Here is a 22,598-nt window from a genome sequence, read left to right as displayed (position 1 = left end):
CTTGACAGCTTATACAGCAAGCCGGATCTCAATCTTTTTTTTCTCTTTTTTTGTTCAAAAACAAAACTTCGCTAATATTCACCAACCCTATCCTTGTCGATCATTTTCAAGACATTAATATATGGTTGTCTGCTGTCTTTCCACCAGAATACCCAGATCACATGAGTACAAAAACTGTTTCGACTTTTCAACAATCTGCCACAGCGGTCCAAAAGATAGGCCTCCTGAAATCAGTCACACCTCGTCGCATTTAACGCCTCGAGCCAGCCTTAGTAGGTCTATAGCACGGTACTAACAATCTAGCAGATCCTGGACCGCTAGGTAGTGCTATCAGGTAGGTAGTAGGTAGTGTCAGATGCTGGTGACATCAAGAGGCGTACAAACGCACGCGGAAGGAAGTCCAACTAGCACCAAGGGACCAAGTACAGATTCTCAGGCTCATCCCATCTCATGTTGATACTCGCCCAGCTCACGGCGCCCATCGACGTGGCTCCATTGATGAGTGCATTTGCTCTTGAATATCAGGTTGCAAAACCCCGCGGCCGGTGCTCAGCCCTCCAGCAGGACAGCCTAGGGCATGGATCTCCCCTGTTCAGTCAATGTACCTCTACCTGTGTCTATGTAATCCATGACCATATGAACACTCTGGCTGTTCATGGATATTATGGACCCCCCCCCCCCCCCCCCCCTCCACGGTGGGAGAACATGTTTTCATCGGATCGATGGCGGTGGTCTTCGATCCGTCATTCATTCGATGCGTGCCTGTGCCTTGACCGCTAGAAGGGCGAATACGCACAGTATGCGCGGGGGAAGGGGGGAGGGGGAGTATTGGTCTGACAGTCACCCCGGTCGTGAGCAGATGCCCGTATCTACCTAATTTACCTTATCGATGGGTATCAGAAGAAGGCCTACCTTACTGGTTAGGTAGATACTACCGAAATTCTATTGATCTGAAGCCAATCTTGAAGCCCCAGCACTTTCACTGATTGCATGAGCCAAGCTTAGATCCGCACTGAACTGCATACGAATGAAGGCATATATTCTTCCATCATATATTGAGATAAGCGCAGCTCGGAGACTCTCTGTTCGTCATATGTTGGAATGTAAGGTTGCTGACGTGTGAAGAAGACCAAAATCGACGATGATTTTGCTACGCTAAGGTTCTTTATTGATCACAACACCTGCCGATCTATCAAGATCCATCACGGGTAAGAATCAAAGGTTCTAATCCCCAAGCTAGCGAGTAGCTTATCATAACCGTTTTGGACGAACAAGCCTCGGTGATTCGATGACAATTACGGAGTCGGCCCTGATAAGCAAGCCACTTTCAAGTCCATCGATAAGCCCTGCAGGTACGTCCCTGGCGCTAAGATTACGATTTGAAGTTAGTAAGTACTACTACGTACCATTTTTGGGAAGTTTTGCGCCTGTGCTTTTTTTGCTCCCTGAGTTTTCCCGGGGGCCCAGGTCACGATCCGTCCACGCCAAGGGAACCCCGCGCGGGTGCCTTTTCACATTCTGGTGGCGCACGCGAGGGGTGTTGGCGAGGGGCAATTGGCAATGGGCATACTTTATGTATCAGTACTTGACCTGAAACCGAAAGGTAGGGTTGCCTGAAACTTTCCACGCTTTGATCCCCCCTCTGCACATCGCTGAATATCCTCCAGCCACTAGCTAGTGCCGGTAACGCCCTGAATGCGCTCCAGAGGGTTGCGGACAGCTACCACTAGCAGGTCTCTCCAACTAAGTTAGTTACCTGCTGGATAAATTTACGAAAAGCGGGGATAACAAACAAGGCATAGTACGTAGTACGTACCATGTAGAACTGCAGATCCCGAGTCGATCGCTCTGACAGACGCCTGCATAGTGCATACAGTTACTTTACCCAGTCATCATGATTCATGCCAAAGGAGTACGCGGGCAGAGGAACTCCTTCCTTACCCCTCCTCCTCCTCCTCCTCCTCCTCCTCCTCCGAGCTGTACACTTACAGTACTGTCAAACTGGAAATCCTCCCAGAAGGATTCAAATCTTATTCGCAGGGCCAGCGGTCTGTCCGCCACGGCGCTGTCTTCCCCGGCTCCACATAGTCATACAGTACATCCTGGCCCTTGTACAACGGGTCAGCCATGCAGGATCGTGGCCATTGCTGGGCACGGCCACGACGGTCCCGCAAATCAGATCGGCAGAGTAGAGGACAAGAAGTCAAGAGGTACGGTACTACTGCGTGCGCAAGCCCGATTAAGCGGCTCGGAGCTTTTAAGCCATCTGTTCCAGGTGTTCCAGCCTTCAGATGTTCCAGGGACTTTCCTGGTTGTTGGTGCCCCCAGGATTGCCGGATAGATCCGGCAAGAGGGGAGCCAAACGAGGCGATGCCCAAGGTGCGAGCAGCTGTTCAGTTTGCCAACACACTACTTGGAGATGACAACAGGAGATATCCATGATTCCTCCTCGGAAAAGGAACATTGACTGTTCCACCATCTCGAGGACGAGTAGCGCCAAAGGAACTTCGAATGAAGCACATCATGCGGGTCCCTGGTGGCGTTAAAACACCTCGATCAAACCCAAACAATCAACACCTGCAGATTGAAATACGCGAATGCTTGCCCTGTGTCTTTCATCAAATTTCCTGTCGAGTAAGTTCATGGAGTCACTACTGGTTGCCCATCCGATCATGCCTCTCTACGCCTGGGCCCGCTCACGTCCACATTTGTGGTTGTGTCCTGACGTAAATGATGGTGTTGGTGCTACTGTTGGAAACCCAAAGGCTTCAAATTCAATGATATGCAAGAGACTGCACCCGACTCTGGGGATATCGTCCTAGAGAAAAGAACAGGTGAGCTCCACAAACTCTGTTCAATGGGTCCCACCTTAGGAGAAGGGGTTGTGGTAATTGGTGTCGAAGACTCACCTGCAAGAGTAGGCATATTATCCTTTTTAGCGTTATATACTACGCTTGTTCGGGACGTGCCCGCGTACCATGGATCAGAGATTCACCCTGTCGTCATGCAAGCCTTTTCCTCCAGTCTTACCTCTCTCTCTCTCTCTCTCTCTCTCTCTCTCCGCCGGCACTGGATCGGTAGGCTGTACAGACCACGTACAATACGAGCTCCACTCGATGATCATCCCTCCACCCCGCCTACCTGGAAGTATCATTCAATGTCCCGGGTTCAGGTAGAGTGTTTAGTTTAGTAGGTATTTTGCAAGCTACTGCGGCGAGTCGCATGTTTTCCCCACCGATAAGACGCCCGTTTCCAAGATTGCAGCTCCCCCTCCCCCTCCCCCATTTCAAGGCAGCTAGAGCGGGGAGGGACCGATGAGATTGGTTGTCCAAGAAAGAGGTCAGTGAAAACAACATGAAGTAAGCTGTCCTACTCTCTACGCGGGTACATCTTCTTCTCGTTGAGAATGCGCATCATACTCAAGTCAGCAAGAGCAGTACCCGGGAGAATCATCGAGAGTACAATATCCAGATACTCGACAAGTGAGATGGAGGATCTCTGAAAATCGATCCTGTCTCGGGGAAATTCCTGATGAGGTGGGGTAGAATGAGTACCTCAGAACCTCTCGTTATCGACGAAACTTTCTGTGTCTCTGCAGTCTCCAGCTGCAATGGAATGATCATTGCGCCCATCTGCTGTTAGTACCTGACTAGACCACCTCGAAGGAAATGAATACAATCAGATACTGTATGGCCGATTGACCATAGCATGCCAAGCATGGATGCTGTTCCTAAATTTTATTTTTATTTTTTTCAACATCGCAACTTCTTGAATGTATCTTCATCCAGTTATGCGATGGTAAGCTGATAAGTACGGGTCGAGAGGCAGGCCCGGGATCCGTTTCGCCTGGTTCCGAAACCTGCAAGGCTGCAACCCGAGTTGCCTTTTGAAACACACCTTCTGACCACGACCATCGTTGCCGTGCAGGTGGTTCTTTCTATCGACCTGTGCGACTTGCTGGGAGACTGATGAGTGATTGATGAACAGTCTTGATCTCATGTGTGGCAGTGGGAAAAGACGAGCAGAGAAATCCACAATAGACGCGTTACCAAGGTAAAAACTCCCTTGAGGTCCAGGTCAAGGTCCAGGGGCGGATCGTTCGGAATCAGGGTCTGCTTCTGACACAGGTAATTAGGTCCCTGTGTTAGTACTGTACTGCAGAAGTACAGACTCTGCGACTACACTCTTCCAGAGTGCTGCCGCCTGCGTAACCAGGGTGACCCACTCGGGGAAGCTGAGGAAGTATGACGAAGACACTAGGATCGGGCGATGACCTCAGATCTCAACGTTCTTCCCGTGTGCACTGTGCAGCATCGTAGTCTCAGACCTTTCCTCGAGAGTCGATGAATCTGTCCGGATGCGTGGTTTCTCTCACCCGAAGATATCCCGAGGATTGATCGACAGGACGGGTTGTTTCTTGTAGAGGTGAGTGATGTTCAATCAGGTCTCCTGGTGTGACCGGGTATGGTCACATGGGCCCAGGTACGCTTGGGTGTACTGTTAAGCTTAATGTGAGCTCTGTGTTAGACCGTCTATCTTTGCCTGCCCTGATGATTGATCAGACGAGATACAAAGGAAGACGTACGCTCTGCCGTTGATGCAAGGGGTGGTGTGGGTGGGGAAGGAAGAGGGGAGGAGGGGGAGGAGGGGGAGGGGAAGGATACGCATGGCGAGGAACGAGGGTCAAGATGGAAAACCCATCTCCCAAAGAAGGAAAATGTAACGAGTCGAAAGTTCAGAGACCGTCGACAAGGAATGAATGGATTAATATTGAGTAGAACCCCTTTTGACTTAAGAGACCCGATGACGAACAGGTTGGACCTTGGACGCAGGTCTTTGTGCAATCTTGAACCATAGCTGGAGGAGAAGATGTCAGACGAACAACTTCACCAGGGCCTGGTCTCAAATTCAATCGCATTACCATGGCCGCGGTCCCGTGGCCTCTGCTGTCCAGAGTGTCCAGACTCCAGACCCCGAGAAATGCGAGGAATCAGGTCCAATGCGTCCGATGCGTCCGTTGCCTCCGTCGCGATAACCCACGAGTGGGTGGACACCCCTCGGCTTCCGCCCACAGCCAAAACGGTCTCGACCGGTCGGCTGCCACGCTTGTCTTTTCTTTTCTTTCTTTCTTTTTTTTTTTTTTCGTTTTTCCCCTCTGGGGGTTTGCTTTCCATGAATTTCGGGTTTCTCGGCTCCTCGTCCTGGAAAGTGCCCCACTCTGCTAACCAAACAATCCTCGTCTTGGCAACCCATTCCATAGAGAGAGAGCCCTGAAGGCGGCTGCAGGAGTGCCAGGACCTTGGTGGCTGATTCAAGATCGAGAGGTGTACACTGTACACTACAGGAGTAGCAGAACATGACCACATACTACATAGTACATACTACATAGTTACTATACTACATAGTTACTATGTACAATCGTCCATTAGTACTCATAGTACCTTACTACTGCGTACCAGGTAGTGCGTAACTGCGTACTCCGACTTTGGACTTGGTCCTTCCAGGGTCCACCGTAGGAGGATCGTACTGTACATATGCACCCCAAACATCCGCACTGATTCGTCCGCGACGCTAGCGGCCGGATGCTCGGAGCATGCGCCATCATCCATGAATAAGCTGGCGCCATCATGACTTCAACCGTGCTTTCTCCACCACAACCACAATCACACACGCACGCACATACTTACAGACACACACACACACTCTCTCTCTCTCTCTCCCTCCCTCCGCAAACACCTGGATCCTCGCTGAATGGTATATATCCCATGCGGCATGCAGCGCATCGACTCGATAATCTCGATCATTGTTTTTTCGGCAGACGTGCTTGTCGCTTTGCTTGACCGAGGTCAACCTTTTGCCATAGATACTGCGACTGAGTGGTCGAGCACTACTTGTGGGTCACGCTCGAAATGATGAATGGAGTCAAGTTGCGTCCATGATGGACCAACTCTCCTCGCCAGGTCTCGTTGCCGTGGGGCGCGCCCAGGTCATGACCATGAACCACCTCCCGAGCGGGGCTCCCCTGGCGGCTGGTCACTGGCTGGACCCGTCCGACTGGGGTCCCCTATGAATCATGCACTCATGCACGGTACATCATCATATCTGGTGCCTGGTGCCTTTTTCTTCTTTTCTTTCCGTTTCCTCTGGCCTGGTTGGATGGTGGATCGGAGACACCTGGCACCTGGCTTCTGGCACCTGGCACCTGGCACCTGGCACCTGGCGCCTCGAAGTCTTCCAAACCTTGGGGCCTGGAGCGAGGTAGTGGAAACGTGAACAAGGTTCGCAGTGCGAGGGTCGAGATTTGAGTCGATCCATCCCCGAACCGCCGCGCTTGGCCTAGCGTGCCCGAGGACCAGGGCCACTTCCACCAGGTTGACATCAACAGTACACGAGCGCATGATCTTCGTGACATGATTGTATGGGATGTGGCATAGAAGGCGATTGGGTGCTGGGGGAAACGCAATCGGCGCCCATGGAAACGTGCTGGGTAGGGCATGGATCCAGGCTGAGGGTTAGCGATGGTGGACAGCTGTACGACGTGCTTTCTACCCTGATCATTCCGTCAACCGAGTTGATTCATATGGTTACCAACCTGCCAGGTATAGTACTATAGTCATAGTATGTACTCATCGTATGCTGGCACTACTAGCACTGTGAGTCTAAGTATGCACTATCCAGTACGCACCCTGCGGCCACCGTGAGGTACTGTAGTTTCACGAACTATATGGGGCGCGTTACAATTGGAACGTTATCCCAGAAAATTGCGCGAGACAGTATCAGAAAAGCCAAGCTCTTTGAGGCTCGAGAGTCCACCTCCACGAGGCCTGGTCTACTGTTTTCGACCCGGGACCTAGATCAATGGTCAGCGCCGGTTGCATGGTCTGCAATCTCATTATGTAGCTCAGTGCCGGTGAGACGGACGGTCGATTCGCAATAGTCAAAAGAAGCTGTTGTCTATCCAAGTGTACCCTGTACAGCAGTGGGACCTGTGAACTCCCCCCGGCCGCTCGATTCACCTATTGTACATACATGATCCATGCTTTGGAACCATGGTATCGTCGGCCGTCGCGGTAGCCTTCCAACGTCGACCAAGTCTGTAGTCGTGACCTATCTATCCACTCCGACGTGACAACCAAATGGAACATGCCATGCAGCAGATGAAACTCTCACGGCACCAGTCCATAGTCTGTTAGTACTGCATACTCCATACCTAGCCATACTACATCAGTACATCCAACCTTTTTACGTCTCCATTCTATACACCCTCCTACTCTGCAGACCGCATAGACTGGAAGTCTGAAACTCGTTCGAGTCCATAGCCCATATTCCATACTTTCTGTACCATCTGCTACATCTGCTATGGTTACGTCCTGGGCTCCACCGTGCCTTGTACCGCCGACACCGGTTGCTGCGGCCCAGAACGACTGTCTCGAATCTCGAGTCCATCGAGTCCATCGAGTCCACCGAGTCCACCGAGTCCCATCGAAGTTCAGTACCTTAAACTCGCCCGTCGACGTGGGGATCGCTGGTGGTTGGGGTTCCAACATCCCCTCCATCCCGAACAGCCTCCTTTCTCGTCGTCACCACTGCCCCATCCGCGATCTGCTGGTTCCTGGCTCGGGGCAAACCCACTGGATCTGCTCAGTCGTGCGGTCGACCAAACACCTCTCGACTCCCCCTCGGCTCAACCTGAACTCTTGCTTCCAGTCTGCCACTGGGATCTGGTCCATTACCACCACGACTGACTCTACTACGCAGTACGCACTCCGCAATACACACCACCACATCCCATTTCCTTCCTTCGCCCGTCTGCATTAATTCCTTCTTCTTCTTCTTCTTCTTCTTCTTCTTCTTCTTCTTCATCATCATCTCCTTCTTCTCCTTCTTCTCCTTCTACCTCTCTCCCTCTTTCCCTTTCTCCCCGTGTGGCCTTGCTTCACTGAACGTGAACTGTACATGTGCCCTCTCGTACACCCTGTCCCTCTTCACCCGCTCCACCTGCCCTTCTTGACCCATCTGACCATCCTCTCTGGTGGCCATCCCGCATCGATACCGTGCCACATTCCTCGTCTACGCGCTTGCGCATACACAACCACAGAGAGACTGGCCCGTGGCCCCGAGTACTTCCCCGGTACTCCATCAAGTACATAGTACATATCCTGCACTGCTGCTATATTTAATTGGACTCCGCTCGGGTACATACAAAATCGCATCTCGACCCTGGCTGGTCGAATCGATACGATTCCCTTCTAGCTCATCCGTTCTCCTTCCGAATCGTGCCCTTCGTGGCCTGGTGATTCGATCGTCCTGTTCTGCTGTGCCGGCCATCTGCCCAGTCCAGTTCCCCCCAGTCCACTGCCGCTGACCCTCTCCCCTCCCCCGGCTGCGATCGCGATATATCAGATCCAAGACCGCGTCAATTCGTCCTTTTCCTCCCTCGGCCCTGGCGACATTCCTCGAGCATCCGTCTCGGCAGAGCCCGCCCAGACACAAACCTGAAACATCCATCCTCCGATTCTCCACCAAACCGGCCCAGTCTGTTCCTCAGCTGTCCCAGTCTTGACCTTCCGGTTGATCCCCAGTCGATTTTCGCCTCATTCGCTCCTGTGCTGGGTTTGCCTCCTCTGCCCAGAGATACACTTCACGGTCGGCTAATTGATCTGTTCCCTCTGGCGTTCTCCGACCATTCTCATCTCCATCATCGCCCTTCCCCCGTGCACTACTATACTCCTTGCGTCGTCGGGACGAAAATCAAGGTGTGCATTCCATCATCAACAACCCTCTGGCGTTGCGCGCCCTGTCTCTCCCTCTCTCTCCCTCTCTCCCTTCCTCTCTCCCTCCCTCCCTCTCTCTCTCTCTCTTTTCCTCGTCTTCTCTCTCTCGTGCTCTCTGGCTCTCCTCGCCCTTCCCCCCACTCTCCGTCACGTTTACGGCCGTCCATCTCTTCCCCTCCTCCACTCTTTTCCACCCCCCCCCCGCCCTCTCCTGCGTACCTATTTCCCCTCTTGCTGCGAGGCTCTCTCACGAGGGTGTCTGAGAGCTGGAAAGCGGTGGCAAATATCCCAAACCGCTCCGCCAAACTGTACGTGTTGCAAAATCCCCCCCCCCCCCCCTCCTCCAGTGGATCGTCTTGCCTTTCCACATCCACGGGGGTTTTTTTTCCCCTGTCCCGACCCTCGATGATCCGCTTTGATGATGTGATGACTATATACTAAATGAAAGCGATATGCGCATATTCTGGCAGCCGACAAAACCTAATCTTTCCATCATTCGTTCCTTCTTTACTGTGGTTTCTCCGTCCAGGCCCTTTCGTTCGCACACCTGGAACGGTCCAAAACAGACCCCCCCCCCCCCAAAAAGGGGAAAAAAATTAAACTTCTCCCCGCTGGATTCCGGGATCTGTAGTCCAAGTGACGTGGACCAGGTCATTGTCGGCTTCGCGACCGTGGTCTCTCGTCTGTGTGATTCCAGATCTCCGGCGCGATCATAATTTGACATCACTCGCCTCCGCCGGATTACGTCGCCTCCCATGACCTCTTTTCACCCCATCAACAACACCTTGGCCTCAACCGAAGATCACACCATGGACGGCACAAAAACTCCCCGTGCAACATCGATTGGCGTCTCGGTCACATCAGATCGATCGTCTCCTGCAGATCAACAACCAGATGTGACCAGCACCAAGTCAAATCGAGGATCCGGTTCAGCACGGCCTTCCGCCGCGGGACATGCGAGAACGAGTTCGGTAGTGTCGGAGGATGCGATGAATGTCGACTCGGACGGAGAACGAGATGGATCCGACCAAGAGACCGAACCGGGCGGCGCACCTCCGTCAAAGAAGAAAAAGGGACAACGGTTCTTTTGTACAGATTTCCCGCCTTGCAACCTAAGCTTCACTCGCAGCGAGCATCTGGCCCGCCACATCCGGAAGCACACGGGCGAGCGGCCCTTCCAATGTCATTGCTCTCGTCGATTCTCACGACTGGACAACTTGCGACAGCATGCGCAAACGGTGCACGTCAACGAGGAGATCCCCGGAGATTCATTGGCGGCAACGGGCACTCGCTTTCAACGCCAGGTGCGGACCGATCGAGTGCGTCCGACCGGCCGGGCGCGTGCCGGGACTGGAGGTAGTCAGGGTGCCCACAGTCGGGGCCACAGTCGTAACCTGTCGACGTCGAGTATCGCCTCAACTGCGTCCACCTTCAGCCAGGCGCCGGAGCTTCGGCGACGACCCCCGCCCCTTATCATGGCGAATGACCCCGCGGGTCGAGCCCGCCTAGGATTGGATACTATGGGAGAGCCCCCCAGCACGCCGCCTGGTCAAAATCGCGGGTTGCCTGGTCCCCCTGGTGGCGGGTCACCATACACCCCGTCGCATGCCTACGCTGCAGGCCCATCCGCCAGTCCGCAATATGCCCCCTCCATGTCATCCGCCGCAACACATGGGTTCTGGGAGGGGAAGACTGCGGCCCGCCGACTATCCGTTCCTTCGAGCAGCAATCCCTTCCTCGCCCAGCATAACGGTGCCTATCCTCCTCCCTATGGCTTACCCACTGTTCATCATCCCTACGCCAATGCCGCTGGGGTCTTTGCCAGCCCTACCAGTACCAATTATCCGGCGTCGAGAGACGAGAGCACTCTGAGTGCTGCCGAAGCGGAGATGCGGAGACGCACGTGGCACCCTTCCACGTATCCGGTCTTCGGACGACCCTCTACGAGTGGGTTGAGCCACTACCAAACACCGGATAGTGTCCATGGACCCCAAGCAGGACCTGCAGGACCTGGCGAGATCGGTAACGGACCCGGCAGCAATGTTGCTGATCAACCGCCCCGCCTTCCGGGAATTGAAAGCTTCGACAAAGTCGTCTCGCAGCATCGACCTCTCACTCCGCCGACCCGCAAATCGAGCCCAATGCTGGTGGATCACCAGTACCGAGCCCCTCCACCCCATCAACATACACCAAGTCATAGCTTTGGCTCTGGCTACAACTATGGGGCTCCGCTGGTGAGGCCTGCACCTCCAATCTCCGGTCCTGGCCATCGCCGCGGCCACGTATCATGGGACATGGGTCTGCATCACGGTCTCACCGGCCTCGATATCCGAGACCGCCGCGGGTCTCGAGACGCCAGTCAGTGGAGTCAGCAGACCATTGCCGAGCTCCAAAATGTCTCGTCTCGACCCTCATCTTCGTATCAACCTACATTCCCTCCCACGGCTGAGAGAAGTCCCGAGCAGCATCGTGGCCACACCTCCAACCTGTCCACCAGTAGTCGCCCGGCGCAGATGTCTCCCGAAGACTCGAGCAGCAGTGAAGGTGTTCACACCCCGTCTACCGCCTCGGTGGAGTATCATCCAGCCATTGTTCACAGCAGCGGATTCATCGAACCGCACGATGCCACCATGCCATCCGAACATCACCCCCAACCGGTAGGACCTCTTTCCTCGAGCAGACGGCCCCCACCTCGGATACTAATGTCGTCTTAGATCTGTGGGCGACAAGCATCTCATTCTGACGGCTACCCGGGTCCCACCGAACGAGAGCCTCGAACCGAGGTATATTCACACATGGCCGCACGTGGCAATGGCATGGGCCGGCTGGAAGCTTTGGTTGCCGTTGCTACCAGCGAAGATAAAAGCACAGCCCGAATGTACATGTGACGGCGCCTGTCGTTCCTCTCCTGCAATATACGAAGTATGCTTGTATCGGCCTGCGTATTGGCAGTCCGGACGTTCCCCTCAATCCCCCTTCTCTCTTGCCACGACATACTTCGCTCTCTTATTTCTTAACCTCCTCCAATCCCTATTCCTCCCTCCGAGAATGGGCGACTGCGTCTATCGGTCTTCACAGTGATCCAATCGCACCATCACCACTCTCACCGTCCATCTTCCTTTATCCAAACTGAAGACGCAAAACGCATTGTTTCCTTTCTTCGATATTCCTCCCCTGGAACAATTATTACAACTCGGGAGGCAGGCAGATCTGCCATTGACGAAGTAATGACCTTGATGACTCGATAAACGAAATTGGAATTCTTTTCCGTTCTCCTTCTTGTGTTCTGGCCTATCCAGTTTCGAACCTGACTTGCCTTCTATCTCGTGCTTGGGTTATTTGTTTCGGAGTTCCCCGTGTGTTTTTTGCTCAAATGCGCAGTTTCCGGGTATTCTGCTGCATCGTCTGGCGTTGTGGGCAGGAGTCTTTGAATGGCATCGCGCGTGCATTTAATACCCGATTTCTTCGATGACTTTGGGTCTGGTGCGGTCCATGTCTTCCATCAGCCTCCTTTTCGTATCAAGTCTCCACTTTTTTGACGGCCCAGTGTCTCTTTTTCATTTGCCTTTTTAACCTTCGGACCTTTTGGTGGCCCTGGACTGTGGTCATGCCTGGTTGCTTGTTGAATTTGAGTTTTTACTGCTCCTTTGCTTGCGATGGGGCTTTCTGTGCCTGTCTATTATTTGTGGGGATTCTTATTACTCGCTTATCGACAGGCGATTCTTGTGGCCCCCTCATTCTGTTCTGTTCTCAAGTTGAGCTTGTGAAATGTTGCCAGAGACGACATCTTTCAGTTCCTGCCTCTTGTCTTATCATACACATCGTTGAGACCACTTTCAATTTTTCCCTTCTCATGCCCTGCTTGACTATTTCTTGGTTCCTTGTGGTTATTTCCTCTAGGTATAGGTTGTCGGCCTCTCAATGGTTCAGATGATACGCTAGGTTAAATCCATGAATATGAGTTGTAGTGAGGTTCGGAAAATACAAATTGGTCTCTCAATGCAGTCACATTGATCTTGGAAATTCCACAATATCGTCACAAAAGGGGGAAATCAAGTCTAGTCACACTTCCTGCTGTCGGTATTGCTGCCATCCAGCTGTCTACTACCTTATAGGATTCACCACGGAATGACTGGATGGACTAGTAATTTCGGAAGTATGATGTGTATGTACTATGTAGTAGGTTTGAAGATTGTGGTTAAGGAGCAAAAGACCGTCTTTCACAACGTCGACTTACAAAACAGCATATAGTGAACCTATACTAAATGGAGGAGCATAGTCTGGCTGAAATCCCGGTTCAAGGCATTTTATCTAGTATCTAGTCCTTCTCCCCTACTCTTCCATCCCTATCAGCTCAATAGAGCTGCATCAACCGCATCAACTCTATAAAACCACATCGGCTGTATCAACTCTACGGAGATGGACCAACCGCGTCGACTCTGTGGAGCTATATCTATTGGTACTAATTCTTTCTAGCTATGTCAAGGACTTCGGCTACTATGAGGAGCATATGCGCGACATGGTTTCAAAGGCCATCGAGACTCTCATTTTTGACAAAGAGTAGGTCAGTGCTCGAGAAGGTCTGGTGATGGCTGGTCGGATCCTGAGTTATGCTAGCATTACACTGATGATGGTGAGTGGATGATCAAGTACACCTTGGTCAACAAGACGGGCTTCTATGATCAATTACTTCCTCAATACGGTGTGCAAGAATCATGGGTCGAGATTTCGGAAGTGGAAACCAGTGAGCGCTGGTGCATACCCAATCTGCGTTTGGGCGGACAAGCCTGTCACAATAACAACGTCAAGCATTTGGATTACCCTCATGCCAAAAAAGACCCTGACATTTCGAATCCCAAGGCTAGTGATGCAAATGCTCTATCACTATTTGAGAGACTCCAGGCTGACATTGTCTCGACTTGGGCTGATATGTCCCACTCCCTCTTGGAAAGCGACGATTCGGACGCTGTCCAAGCGTTGGCTACCCCTGTTTCCAGGCTTGCCCAAAACGTCAAGAGCGGATGGCCAGCGTCAAGGAAATTGGAGAGCAACAGAAAAAAAGGAAGAGAAACAGAAAGCCAATCTCATCATCACGGTCATCTCTGCCGTTCTGATGATCCTTCCCTTTGCGGGCGAAGTTGCGGGAAGCCTTGGAGCAGCTGCCTGGGTCGCCAATGCGATTCTGCTAGCTGACGTTGCCAGCAACATCGCCATTGCCAGCTACGATATCATACAGAATCCCAAAATTGGCGCCTATGGAGCTTGTTGAATATTCTCCTCACTGGTGCGATCCAGTCGAGTAAGACCCTCGAAAAGGCGGCCATTCAATGCCGTGCAATCCCAAGTGAGTAACTTGCTGAATTTGGTACCTTTTTCAAGAAAAACGATGACTTGTTTTAGGGTCTCCTGAAGATCTGCTGTCATCTGCAAGTGATGTGGTCGAAGAATGATCTTCATTTCATGTATTGCATATGGCTTTAAATATGGATACATATAGGCAGGCAGGAAAATGTGACCATTTGTCTGATACACTGCCTACTACCTGGTTAACCTCTAGCTGTCGATGGCGGCTATCAATATCTTGACTCATTAGAGTCACCCTTCCCTTTGCTCGTATGATCTACCCTGGAATCAAACGTCAATGACCAGATTATTTCACGATCTGATTCGTCTCGGAACTATTAGATATCTCCTTGGTAAGCTGAGTAGCTAATTTGTTTAGGTCATATTTAACCTTCTGAAATACCACTATAGTATACTGAGTATAGCTCTACACATGTGGGGTAAGAGGGCACTATGCGGAGTTGCGGATAACTACATATATTTATACACCTAGTAACTACATGGCTCCCGCCCGTGGGCTAAGATGTAGTACCTAAGTCGGGCATATAACCTAATATTAAGGTTCGATACTAGATACTACTTTAGCTACGGTCCTACAGTGCTCACTGCCTAGGTAGTAGTAAAGTAGTTTTCATATGATGGTGCCTGTGCTTTGCGACCGCCTTTATACCGCCGATCTATCTGGCAGGACATGGCTCTGGTAATGGTGCGTGGATCTTGTAAAGACCTCTGATTGCATCCGAGATTAATTGCCGGCAGAATCATTCGCTCCAATGTACTGTAGATCGTATGAAAACTAATGTCCAGGCACTGTAACTGTGTAGTGCGTACCGCTATACCTGCATTACGGCACATGACGTATTCAGAGTCCATGCTCAAAGTCTTAATGCGTCAACACTTAACAATTGTATATTACAGGCTCACTGGTACACTGGATCAGTGGGTACTGGCAGTGGACAGTGGGGTAACTGGGTACCACTACCTGTACTACTTAGTACTTACTAGTAGTAGCCCCCATCGCAGGAAACATCATGCAGGACCCAAAGTTCCCCAGTCCGCAACGGAAGAGCTCTCGAAAAGACGTCATCGTCCCCGTCCCCGTCTGGTGACTGCCACAGCCCGGTTCCGAAGCGCCCAGCCTGTTCTTCCGTCATTTAACGTTGACATCGACTGCATTGAACAGATCTTCCCCTTTATTTAAAGACTCGAGGAAACTCTACTGATCATCATCCTGAAAACCACCTCAATCTTTTCGGAACCTCCATCATCCCATCCCTTCCATCACCGCTACCTACCTCCCTCTTTCATCCATCATCATGTCCAAGCCTCGTACTGGTCTCTACCTCGGTCTCGCCGCGGCTGGTGCCGGCGGTTACTACCTGTACCGTGCGGGCGGCGATCCCCAGATCGCAAAGAATGAGATGAAGAGTACGTTTCCCGTCCGGGTGATTGGCCTTATGTGACCAATTGAGATGCTAATTGTGGCTGTTCGCGATTAGTTGACGCCAACAAGGCCCGTGAGAAGCTTCCTACTTCTGATCACACCGCCGAGAAGACCGCCAAGAACGCCGGTGCTGACGTCGGCGAGGCTGTAAGTCCTTCTAGCCCATCTTTATTCCCGGACTATTCCCCTCTCATCGCTGGAAAATCCCTGTGTGTTTGTACTCGCGATACCGTTTCGCGGATCTTCCGATTCCTGCTCGCGTTGCTGTTCTCCACCTGAAGATCTCTCCGACCTTCCAACTTTTTCGTCCCGCATTCATCCACACTCCCGATCTACGTGGCCCTGAATCTGCTCTTCAATGCTAATGATCATCTCTAGATTGACAACGCCCGCCTGAAGGCCAACCTGACCCTCGACAACAGCAAGCAGCACTTGGAGGAGGGCAAGAAGCAGCTTGAGAACTACGGCAAGGAGGCTCGTGATCAATTCAACTCCACTGTGGACAAGGTCGACCGCACTGTGGAGCAGAAGGCCGCCGAGGCCAAGGGCACCGTTTCAGGGTGGTTCAGTGGAAAGTCTTGAAATCTTGACCTTTGCGAGGAAACAGAAATCACTGCAAGGTTGGGGTGAACACCATCAAACAATGGCAATGGCGAGACCTGGAGATTGATAATTACCCAATGCCTAGCTGGACTACCTGGGTACTCGGGTTTCCCGCGATCTTATTATTATCATTATGATGATTTAATGAACTTTCGAACAATTATCAATGCGCATAGCTCTTCTTTCTCGTACTTTTACACCACTGTAGTTGACGGGGTTCATGTGTCTTGGCATAGATAATGTCGCGTCACATGCTTGTTCTTCATCGTAGCGCAATGATTTCCAGTCCTTTGTGATGCAGCCTCGATAAGTCGAGGTCTTGGTGGTTTTGCACGCAGCTCTCCCCGCGTGGAGGGTACGCGGGCTCGAATGCTCGGAGATTCAATAACACGTGCTGTAGCTTGGCTGATCTCCCGCCGCGACATTCCCATGCCGCATGATTTCCATAGTGACCAAGATGCTGAACCCCACAACCTGAAATATTCTACAGCGCTATGTGATCTCATAAATAGAGGCGTTAATATCCGGAAAATTTTGGCGATACAGCTACTAGACTTTATCATTCATCTCTGAACAACCGCTCTTTTCCAAGTCCTCAAAGTCCAGACTTATAGGTACCGTACTCCTGCAGGAAGTGGTTCTCACGTGGGTCATCTGCCCGACGCGTTCATTAAACCCGAAACGGACTAACGCGCGCGCTCGCGACGCGTCAGGCCTTTTCGCGCCCTGCTTTTTCTCCCACTCGAGCGTCAAGTGCTCCTGACATACAAGTGCAACCGCTCCTCCCTTTCCTCACTTCCTTTACTTTCTTCACCCTCCTCTTTCTTTCTAAGCATCACCTCCTGCCAAGTTGTCCGTGTGCCCAGTATCTCTTACTCTATTGATATCCTTCAGCTGTGATCCCCGGTCGCGACCACCAACGCAGCTCTCCTGCTCCCGGAAACACAGTAAATTTGCAGCCGCGATGCCGCGCACTTCCAGATCCACGGTCTCACTCCAGGCACAGCCTGCCATTCACAGCTTTGGCCGGGCAACCAAGGCCGGTGTCACGCCTGTTCTTTCTGCGAAGAAGCCGGCGACTTTGCCGGTGTCGCCCTCGAAGAAGAGGAAACTGCAGGAGCTTGAGAACTTCGACAGTGCCGGTCGTCAATCAGTCGACGTGGAGGCTGACACACCTTCCAAAACCTTGAAATTCAGTCAATTGACGGTCGCTTCTCCCCGAAGCGGACATTACGCCTCTCCAAAGCGCACCCCAAGTCGCCGTACCCGTGTTTCGACCGTTGCGGCCACTGTTCCCGAAGTCCCTGATACACCCTCCAAGAAACGTACGATCAATCTAGAGGAGGCCATTTCCGATGCACCGCTTGCGCCGCGAGCACCTTGTGTCAAAGATTTCTTGCACCTCCATTCGGCATTTGTTCAAGCACTCTCGATTCACATTGCGCACAACGGTCCCGTTTCGCCCGCCGACTTCCGAGAGTTTCTGCCTAGCGTGACGCGGATATGGAAGAAACGCAAGGTCCAGCCCAAGGACTTACAGCGTCTCTTGTGGGTTTGGGAGCGCAGCATCAGGGCGAAAGATGTCGCGTACCGTTTGGCCAACTACGGGTTGGGAAAGGTGTGCCTGGAGAGACATGTGCAAATCGATGAACAGCCGTCAGTGCTCCAGGATGCCTTTGAGCAGGCGCTTGACTTGCTCTGGGAGCAAACAGAACCCTCACTCGAGACGGCCAAGGAAGAGGACCGCCCCGCGCTTTTCTTAGAGTCGCTTGGTCTCACCCCTATTCATGAATCTCTCACGCCACTCACTGCCTTCAAGAAAGGTCAACAGCGTCTGCAAGACTTGCGATCCGGTGTCATTCGGATGAAGACCGAAAAGCTGCGTGCCGAGACCGAGGCTAGCGAGCACAAATCTCTCGCTTCCCCACTGAACCGTCGACAGAGTCTTCTTGACCGCATCAAGAATAAGGAGCTCCGCCAGTCGAAATTACCCCCAGCACCCACGAAGAAAGAAATGACTCTTCGATCGGCCGCGGACCACGTGGAAGAAGTAGCAGGAATCTTGGCTCTTTTACGTCCGCCTGCCTACACGGGTACAGGTATCAAGGCACTCTTTGCGAGTCAACGCAAGCCATTCAAGATGGACACAATGATCGATCACGTCCGTGATTCTGTTCGATCCCCGATTCCTCGCGAGGAGGTCGAGGCCTGTCTTGAGATTCTGGCCGATCCTCGCGTGGCGGGTCATTGGGTCACCATGGTCACAGTAAAGGATATTCGCTCCGTTGTCCTCAAGTCCTGCAAGGACATTGAGATCAATCAACTCGGGGCCAAAGTGGCACAGGTTAAGGCTGAATGGGAGAAGCCCTCGGCCTGCACGCCGAGCATCATCTTGAAAATCTGAAGTTCTGAGTTATTTTTACCGCGAACAGGATCATCAACTCCTCCTTTTTGCGACTGTTGAGCATCTCATCCGCGAAGCTTGCTACTGCTCGCGACCTTGCATTCCAGCGTTCTTTTTTGTCGCCTCGATACCCTCCACTATGGACTCATGTTTGTTTATCATCATACACTTGTAGTACAGATACCTTGCCTCTTATGGGCAATCTCACATCTTAGTTAATGTCACTCTCTTTGACAAATTTTCGATCTACTCTGTAGAGGCTGAAGTTGAGAGAAATGGACAAGGACGCTCCGCTCGTACCTCAATGCGAGACATTTGTGATTCGGAATTGACTGGGATTCTACGTGATTCGAAACTGGTCGCATTCTGTTCAACTATATCGTGTCATGCGTAAGATTTGTCGCATAAGCCCTAGGCTCATTTAGATGGGAAGACCCCGGCATCACAAACCTGCAGTAGTTCTGAATCAAGTATGGAGAGCCCTCAGCTTTTGACAGGAGCGTTCACATTGCTTAAAGCACTTTACGACTCACAGACACGACTCATCTGGTCGGTCCGGTCGTAATTATGAAGTAGCTTTGCCCAGGTAATCATACACACGAAGAACACGAAGAATCACTGGTGAAACCGTCGCTGAGTCGGGTGCTACCACTTAACGCGTGTTCATGCACCACGTGACCGCGTTCCTCCACAGAACGCGTCTCTAGCTGCCTCGAGGTCGTTGCTCCAAGGTGCCTCGATGAAGACTTGAGTCTCGCTTTCCAGTTTGCACCTTCCTCCACAAGATGTCTTCAAGACCAGATCTCAAGGTATACTTGCCCGCGTCATCCCTTTCGGCGTTCTGAGTCCGTCTCTAACGAATGTTCCATGTTTGCGTGCTCTGCAGGTCGACGATGAAGTCGGTTTCATCCGCTTCTACCGCTCCCTTCCGGAGGTTGACAATAATGAGACAATACGAATTTTCGACCGGGGTGACTGGTACTCATCACATGGATCAGATGCCGAGTTCATCGCACGCACCGTTTACAAAACTACATCCGTCCTGCGAAATTTAGGTCGCAGCGAGACCAGCGGACTACCCTCTGTTACCATGAGCGTGACCGTTTTCCGAAACTTCCTTCGCGAAGCACTCTTCCGGCTCAACAAGCGCGTTGAAATCTGGGTCTCGGCTGGCACGGGCAAGGGCAATTGGAAGCTGGGTAAGCAGGCGAGTCCAGGAAATCTGCAAGACGTAGAGGATGAGCTAGGCAGTGTTGGCGCATTGTCGATGGATTCTTCACCGATTATCCTTGCTGTCAAGATCTCGGCGCGCGCTTCCGAGGCGAGAAATGTTGGTGTGTGTTTTGCGGATGCGAGCGTGCGTGAACTGGGTGTAAGCGAGTTCCTCGACAACGACATTTATTCAAACTTCGAATCCTTGATCATTCAACTTGGTGTGAAAGAGTGCTTGGTTGTTATGGACTCCACCAAAAAGGATGTTGAGCTTGCCAAAATCCGAGCCATCGCTGATAGCTGTGGTGTTGCGATTTCGGAGAGACCAGCGGCAGATTTCGGAGCGCGTGACATTGAGCAGGATCTCACACGGCTGTTGCGCGATGAAAGATCTGCGGGTACTCTTCCTCAAACAGAACTCAAGCTTGCCATGGGATCTGCCTCTGCGTTGATTAAATACCTGGGCGTCATGACGGATCCCACAAACTTTGGCCAGTATCAACTCTATCAGCACGATCTGTCGCAGTATATGAAGCTCGATGCCTCTGCATTGCGAGCTTTGAATCTTATGCCTGGTCCGCGAGATGGTTCGAAGAGTATGAGTCTCTTTGGTTTGCTGAATCACTGCAAGACGCCCGTCGGAAGTCGCTTATTGGCACAGTGGCTCAAGCAGCCCTTAATGGAACTGGCGGCTATTGAGCAGCGACAACAGTTGGTGGAGGCTTTTGTCGTCAATACTGAGCTGCGTCAAACAATGCAAGAGGAGCACCTGCGCTCCATTCCTGACCTTTACCGACTGGCCAAGCGTTTCCAACGCAAGCAGGCCAATCTAGAGGACGTCGTTCGTGTTTACCAGGTCGCGATTCGATTACCTGGGTTCGTGAGAGCTTTGGAAGATGTCATGGATGAAGCCTACCAGTCACCATTGGAGACTGAGTACACCTCCAAACTACGAGGCTACTCAGACAGTCTGGCCAGACTCGAGGAAATGGTAGAAACGACAGTCGATCTCGCGGCGCTGGAGAACCACGAGTTTATTATCAAACCTGAGTTTGACGAGGGTCTTCGTGTTATCCGCAAAAAACTGGACAAAGTCCGCTACGAGATGGATGTTGAGCATCGGCGGGTCGCAAAAGACCTCAACCAGGACATGGAGAAGAAGCTCTTCATGGAGAACCATCGTGTTCACGGTTGGTGTTTTCGGTTGACACGTACCGAGGCAGGCTGCATTCGCAATAAAAAGGGCTACCAAGAGTGCTCTACGCAGAAGAACGGTGTTTACTTCACAACATCAACTATGCAATCGCTGCGTCGTGAGCATGACCAGTTGTCTTCGAACTATAACCGGACGCAGACTGGTCTCGTTGGTGAAGTCGTGAGTGTCGCTGCGTCCTATTGCCCCGTTCTCGAACAGCTCGCGAGCGTGCTTGCCCACCTGGACGTTATTGTCAGCTTCGCCCATGCCGCAGTCCACGCACCTGCAGGATATGTCAGGCCGAAGATGCACCCTCGAGGCACAGGAAATACTGTGCTTAAGGAAGCCCGCCATCCCTGCATGGAAATGCAGGATGACATTTCATTTATCACAAACGATGTCTCACTGATACGGGACGAGTCATCATTCCTCATTATCACCGGACCCAACATGGGCGGTAAATCGACATACATCCGGCAAATCGGTGTTATTGCGCTCATGGCTCAGACCGGCTGCTTCGTTCCATGCACAGAGGCCGAGCTCACTATCTTTGACTGCATCCTCGCGCGAGTTGGTGCCAGTGACTCGCAACTCAAGGGTGTCTCCACATTCATGGCGGAGATGCTTGAGACGGCCAACATTCTCAAGTCTGCCACATCAGAGTCGCTTATCATCATCGACGAGCTCGGTCGTGGAACAAGTACCTATGACGGTTTTGGCTTGGCCTGGGCAATCTCGGAGCATATCGTCACAGAAATTCGTTGTTTCGGTCTGTTCGCTACACATTTCCACGAATTGACTGCTTTGGCGGATCGCTACCCCAATGCTGTGAAAAATCTACACGTCGTCGCTTTCATCGGAGACGGATCCGAGGATGAAGCTACCGCCGGAGTCGAGAAGAAAAATCGCCAAGTCACGTTGTTGTACCGCGTTGAACCTGGAATTTGCGATCAATCGTTCGGAATTCATGTTGCGGAATTAGTTCGGTTCCCTGCAAAAGTGGTCAACATGGCTCGTCAGAAGGCTGAAGAATTGGAGGACTTTTCCACGGCCGAGTCTGCCGAAGAGAAACAGCAGCTCCCTTCGTTGGACAAGTATTCTCAGGAGGAAATGGAAGAAGGCAGTGCCCTGCTCAAGGGCATGCTGATGAAGTGGAAGACTGAGATTGAAGGAAAGGATTTGAGTTCTGAGCAAAAGCGTCAGATAATGCGCGATCTCGTCGAAGCCGATGAGAAATTGCAATCGAACAAGGTGTTTCAGGGAATCAAGACCCTCTAAGAAACATCGCAGCATCCAAAACTGCTCCGAGGGAGTTTGGCGTCCAGCACCAGGTTTATTGGTAGAGCCAGGCCATTTTTGTTAAGCCACTTTAATTGTTACTTGAATCTCAATGCATACCAATTTCAGATGGGCTGTCACCGAACACATACGCAATTCAATAAGTATTACATACCTAGCCTTACTGATTCTTGTACGGCCACAGACTGGAGTGTAGGTTAACTTAGTTAGTGGTACCTAGTTCTTTACTCCGATCCGTCCACCTATACTGTCGTTGATCCAATCACTTATTATCACGTGATTTAAGATCGCTTCGACGCCAGCGCGTGTTCTAGAGCGCCGAGA

At 51.8% G+C, this 22,598-nt stretch overlaps 6 protein-coding genes across 6 annotated transcripts; 5 read left to right on the top strand and 1 right to left on the bottom strand.

The window, feature by feature from the left end:
- Positions 1-7,641: 7,641 nt before the first annotated feature.
- Positions 7,642-7,863, bottom strand: N7539_001733 (uncharacterized protein; the record flags this gene model as incomplete). Its single annotated transcript, XM_056931336.1, has 1 exon — positions 7,642-7,863. The coding sequence occupies one exon, from the start codon at positions 7,861-7,863 to the stop codon at positions 7,642-7,644; it is 222 nt and encodes a 73-aa protein (XP_056793367.1).
- Positions 7,864-9,529: 1,666 nt separating this feature from the next.
- Positions 9,530-11,662, top strand: N7539_001732 (C2H2-type zinc finger protein; the record flags this gene model as incomplete). The annotated part of the gene is made up of 2 exons (XM_056931335.1): positions 9,530-11,431; positions 11,489-11,662. 2 exons carry the CDS (start codon positions 9,530-9,532, stop codon positions 11,660-11,662), a joined length of 2,076 nt encoding a protein of 691 aa, XP_056793366.1.
- A 1,753-nt stretch (positions 11,663-13,415) lies between these two features.
- Positions 13,416-14,043, top strand: N7539_001731 (uncharacterized protein; the record flags this gene model as incomplete). The annotated part of the gene is made up of 2 exons (XM_056931334.1): positions 13,416-13,638; positions 13,727-14,043. 2 exons carry the CDS (start codon positions 13,416-13,418, stop codon positions 14,041-14,043), a joined length of 540 nt encoding a protein of 179 aa, XP_056793365.1.
- Positions 14,044-15,433: 1,390 nt separating this feature from the next.
- N7539_001730 (uncharacterized protein) lies at positions 15,434-16,143 on the top strand (the record flags this gene model as incomplete). Its single annotated transcript, XM_056931333.1, has 3 exons — positions 15,434-15,545; positions 15,617-15,708; positions 15,940-16,143. The coding sequence occupies 3 exons, from the start codon at positions 15,434-15,436 to the stop codon at positions 16,141-16,143; spliced, it is 408 nt and encodes a 135-aa protein (XP_056793364.1).
- Positions 16,144-17,128: 985 nt separating this feature from the next.
- On the top strand, positions 17,129-18,568 carry N7539_001729 (DNA replication factor Cdt1 C-terminal domain-containing protein; the record flags this gene model as incomplete). The annotated part of the gene is made up of 1 exon (XM_056931332.1): positions 17,129-18,568. The coding sequence occupies one exon, from the start codon at positions 17,129-17,131 to the stop codon at positions 18,566-18,568; it is 1,440 nt and encodes a 479-aa protein (XP_056793363.1).
- Positions 18,569-19,353: 785 nt separating this feature from the next.
- N7539_001728 (mismatch repair ATPase MSH2) lies at positions 19,354-22,253 on the top strand (the record flags this gene model as incomplete). The annotated part of the gene is made up of 2 exons (XM_056931331.1): positions 19,354-19,377; positions 19,455-22,253. 2 exons carry the CDS (start codon positions 19,354-19,356, stop codon positions 22,251-22,253), a joined length of 2,823 nt encoding a protein of 940 aa, XP_056793362.1.
- Between the last annotated feature and the right edge of the window lie 345 nt (positions 22,254-22,598).

Source organism: Penicillium diatomitis, assembly GCF_028827545.1.
Source record: "Penicillium diatomitis strain IBT 30728 chromosome Unknown utg000002l_segment0_segment0, whole genome shotgun sequence".
NCBI lineage: Eukaryota > Fungi > Ascomycota > Eurotiomycetes > Eurotiales > Aspergillaceae > Penicillium > Penicillium diatomitis.
Note: the sequence above shows the minus strand (reverse complement) of the source record. Positions and strands in the feature narration are given on the sequence as shown.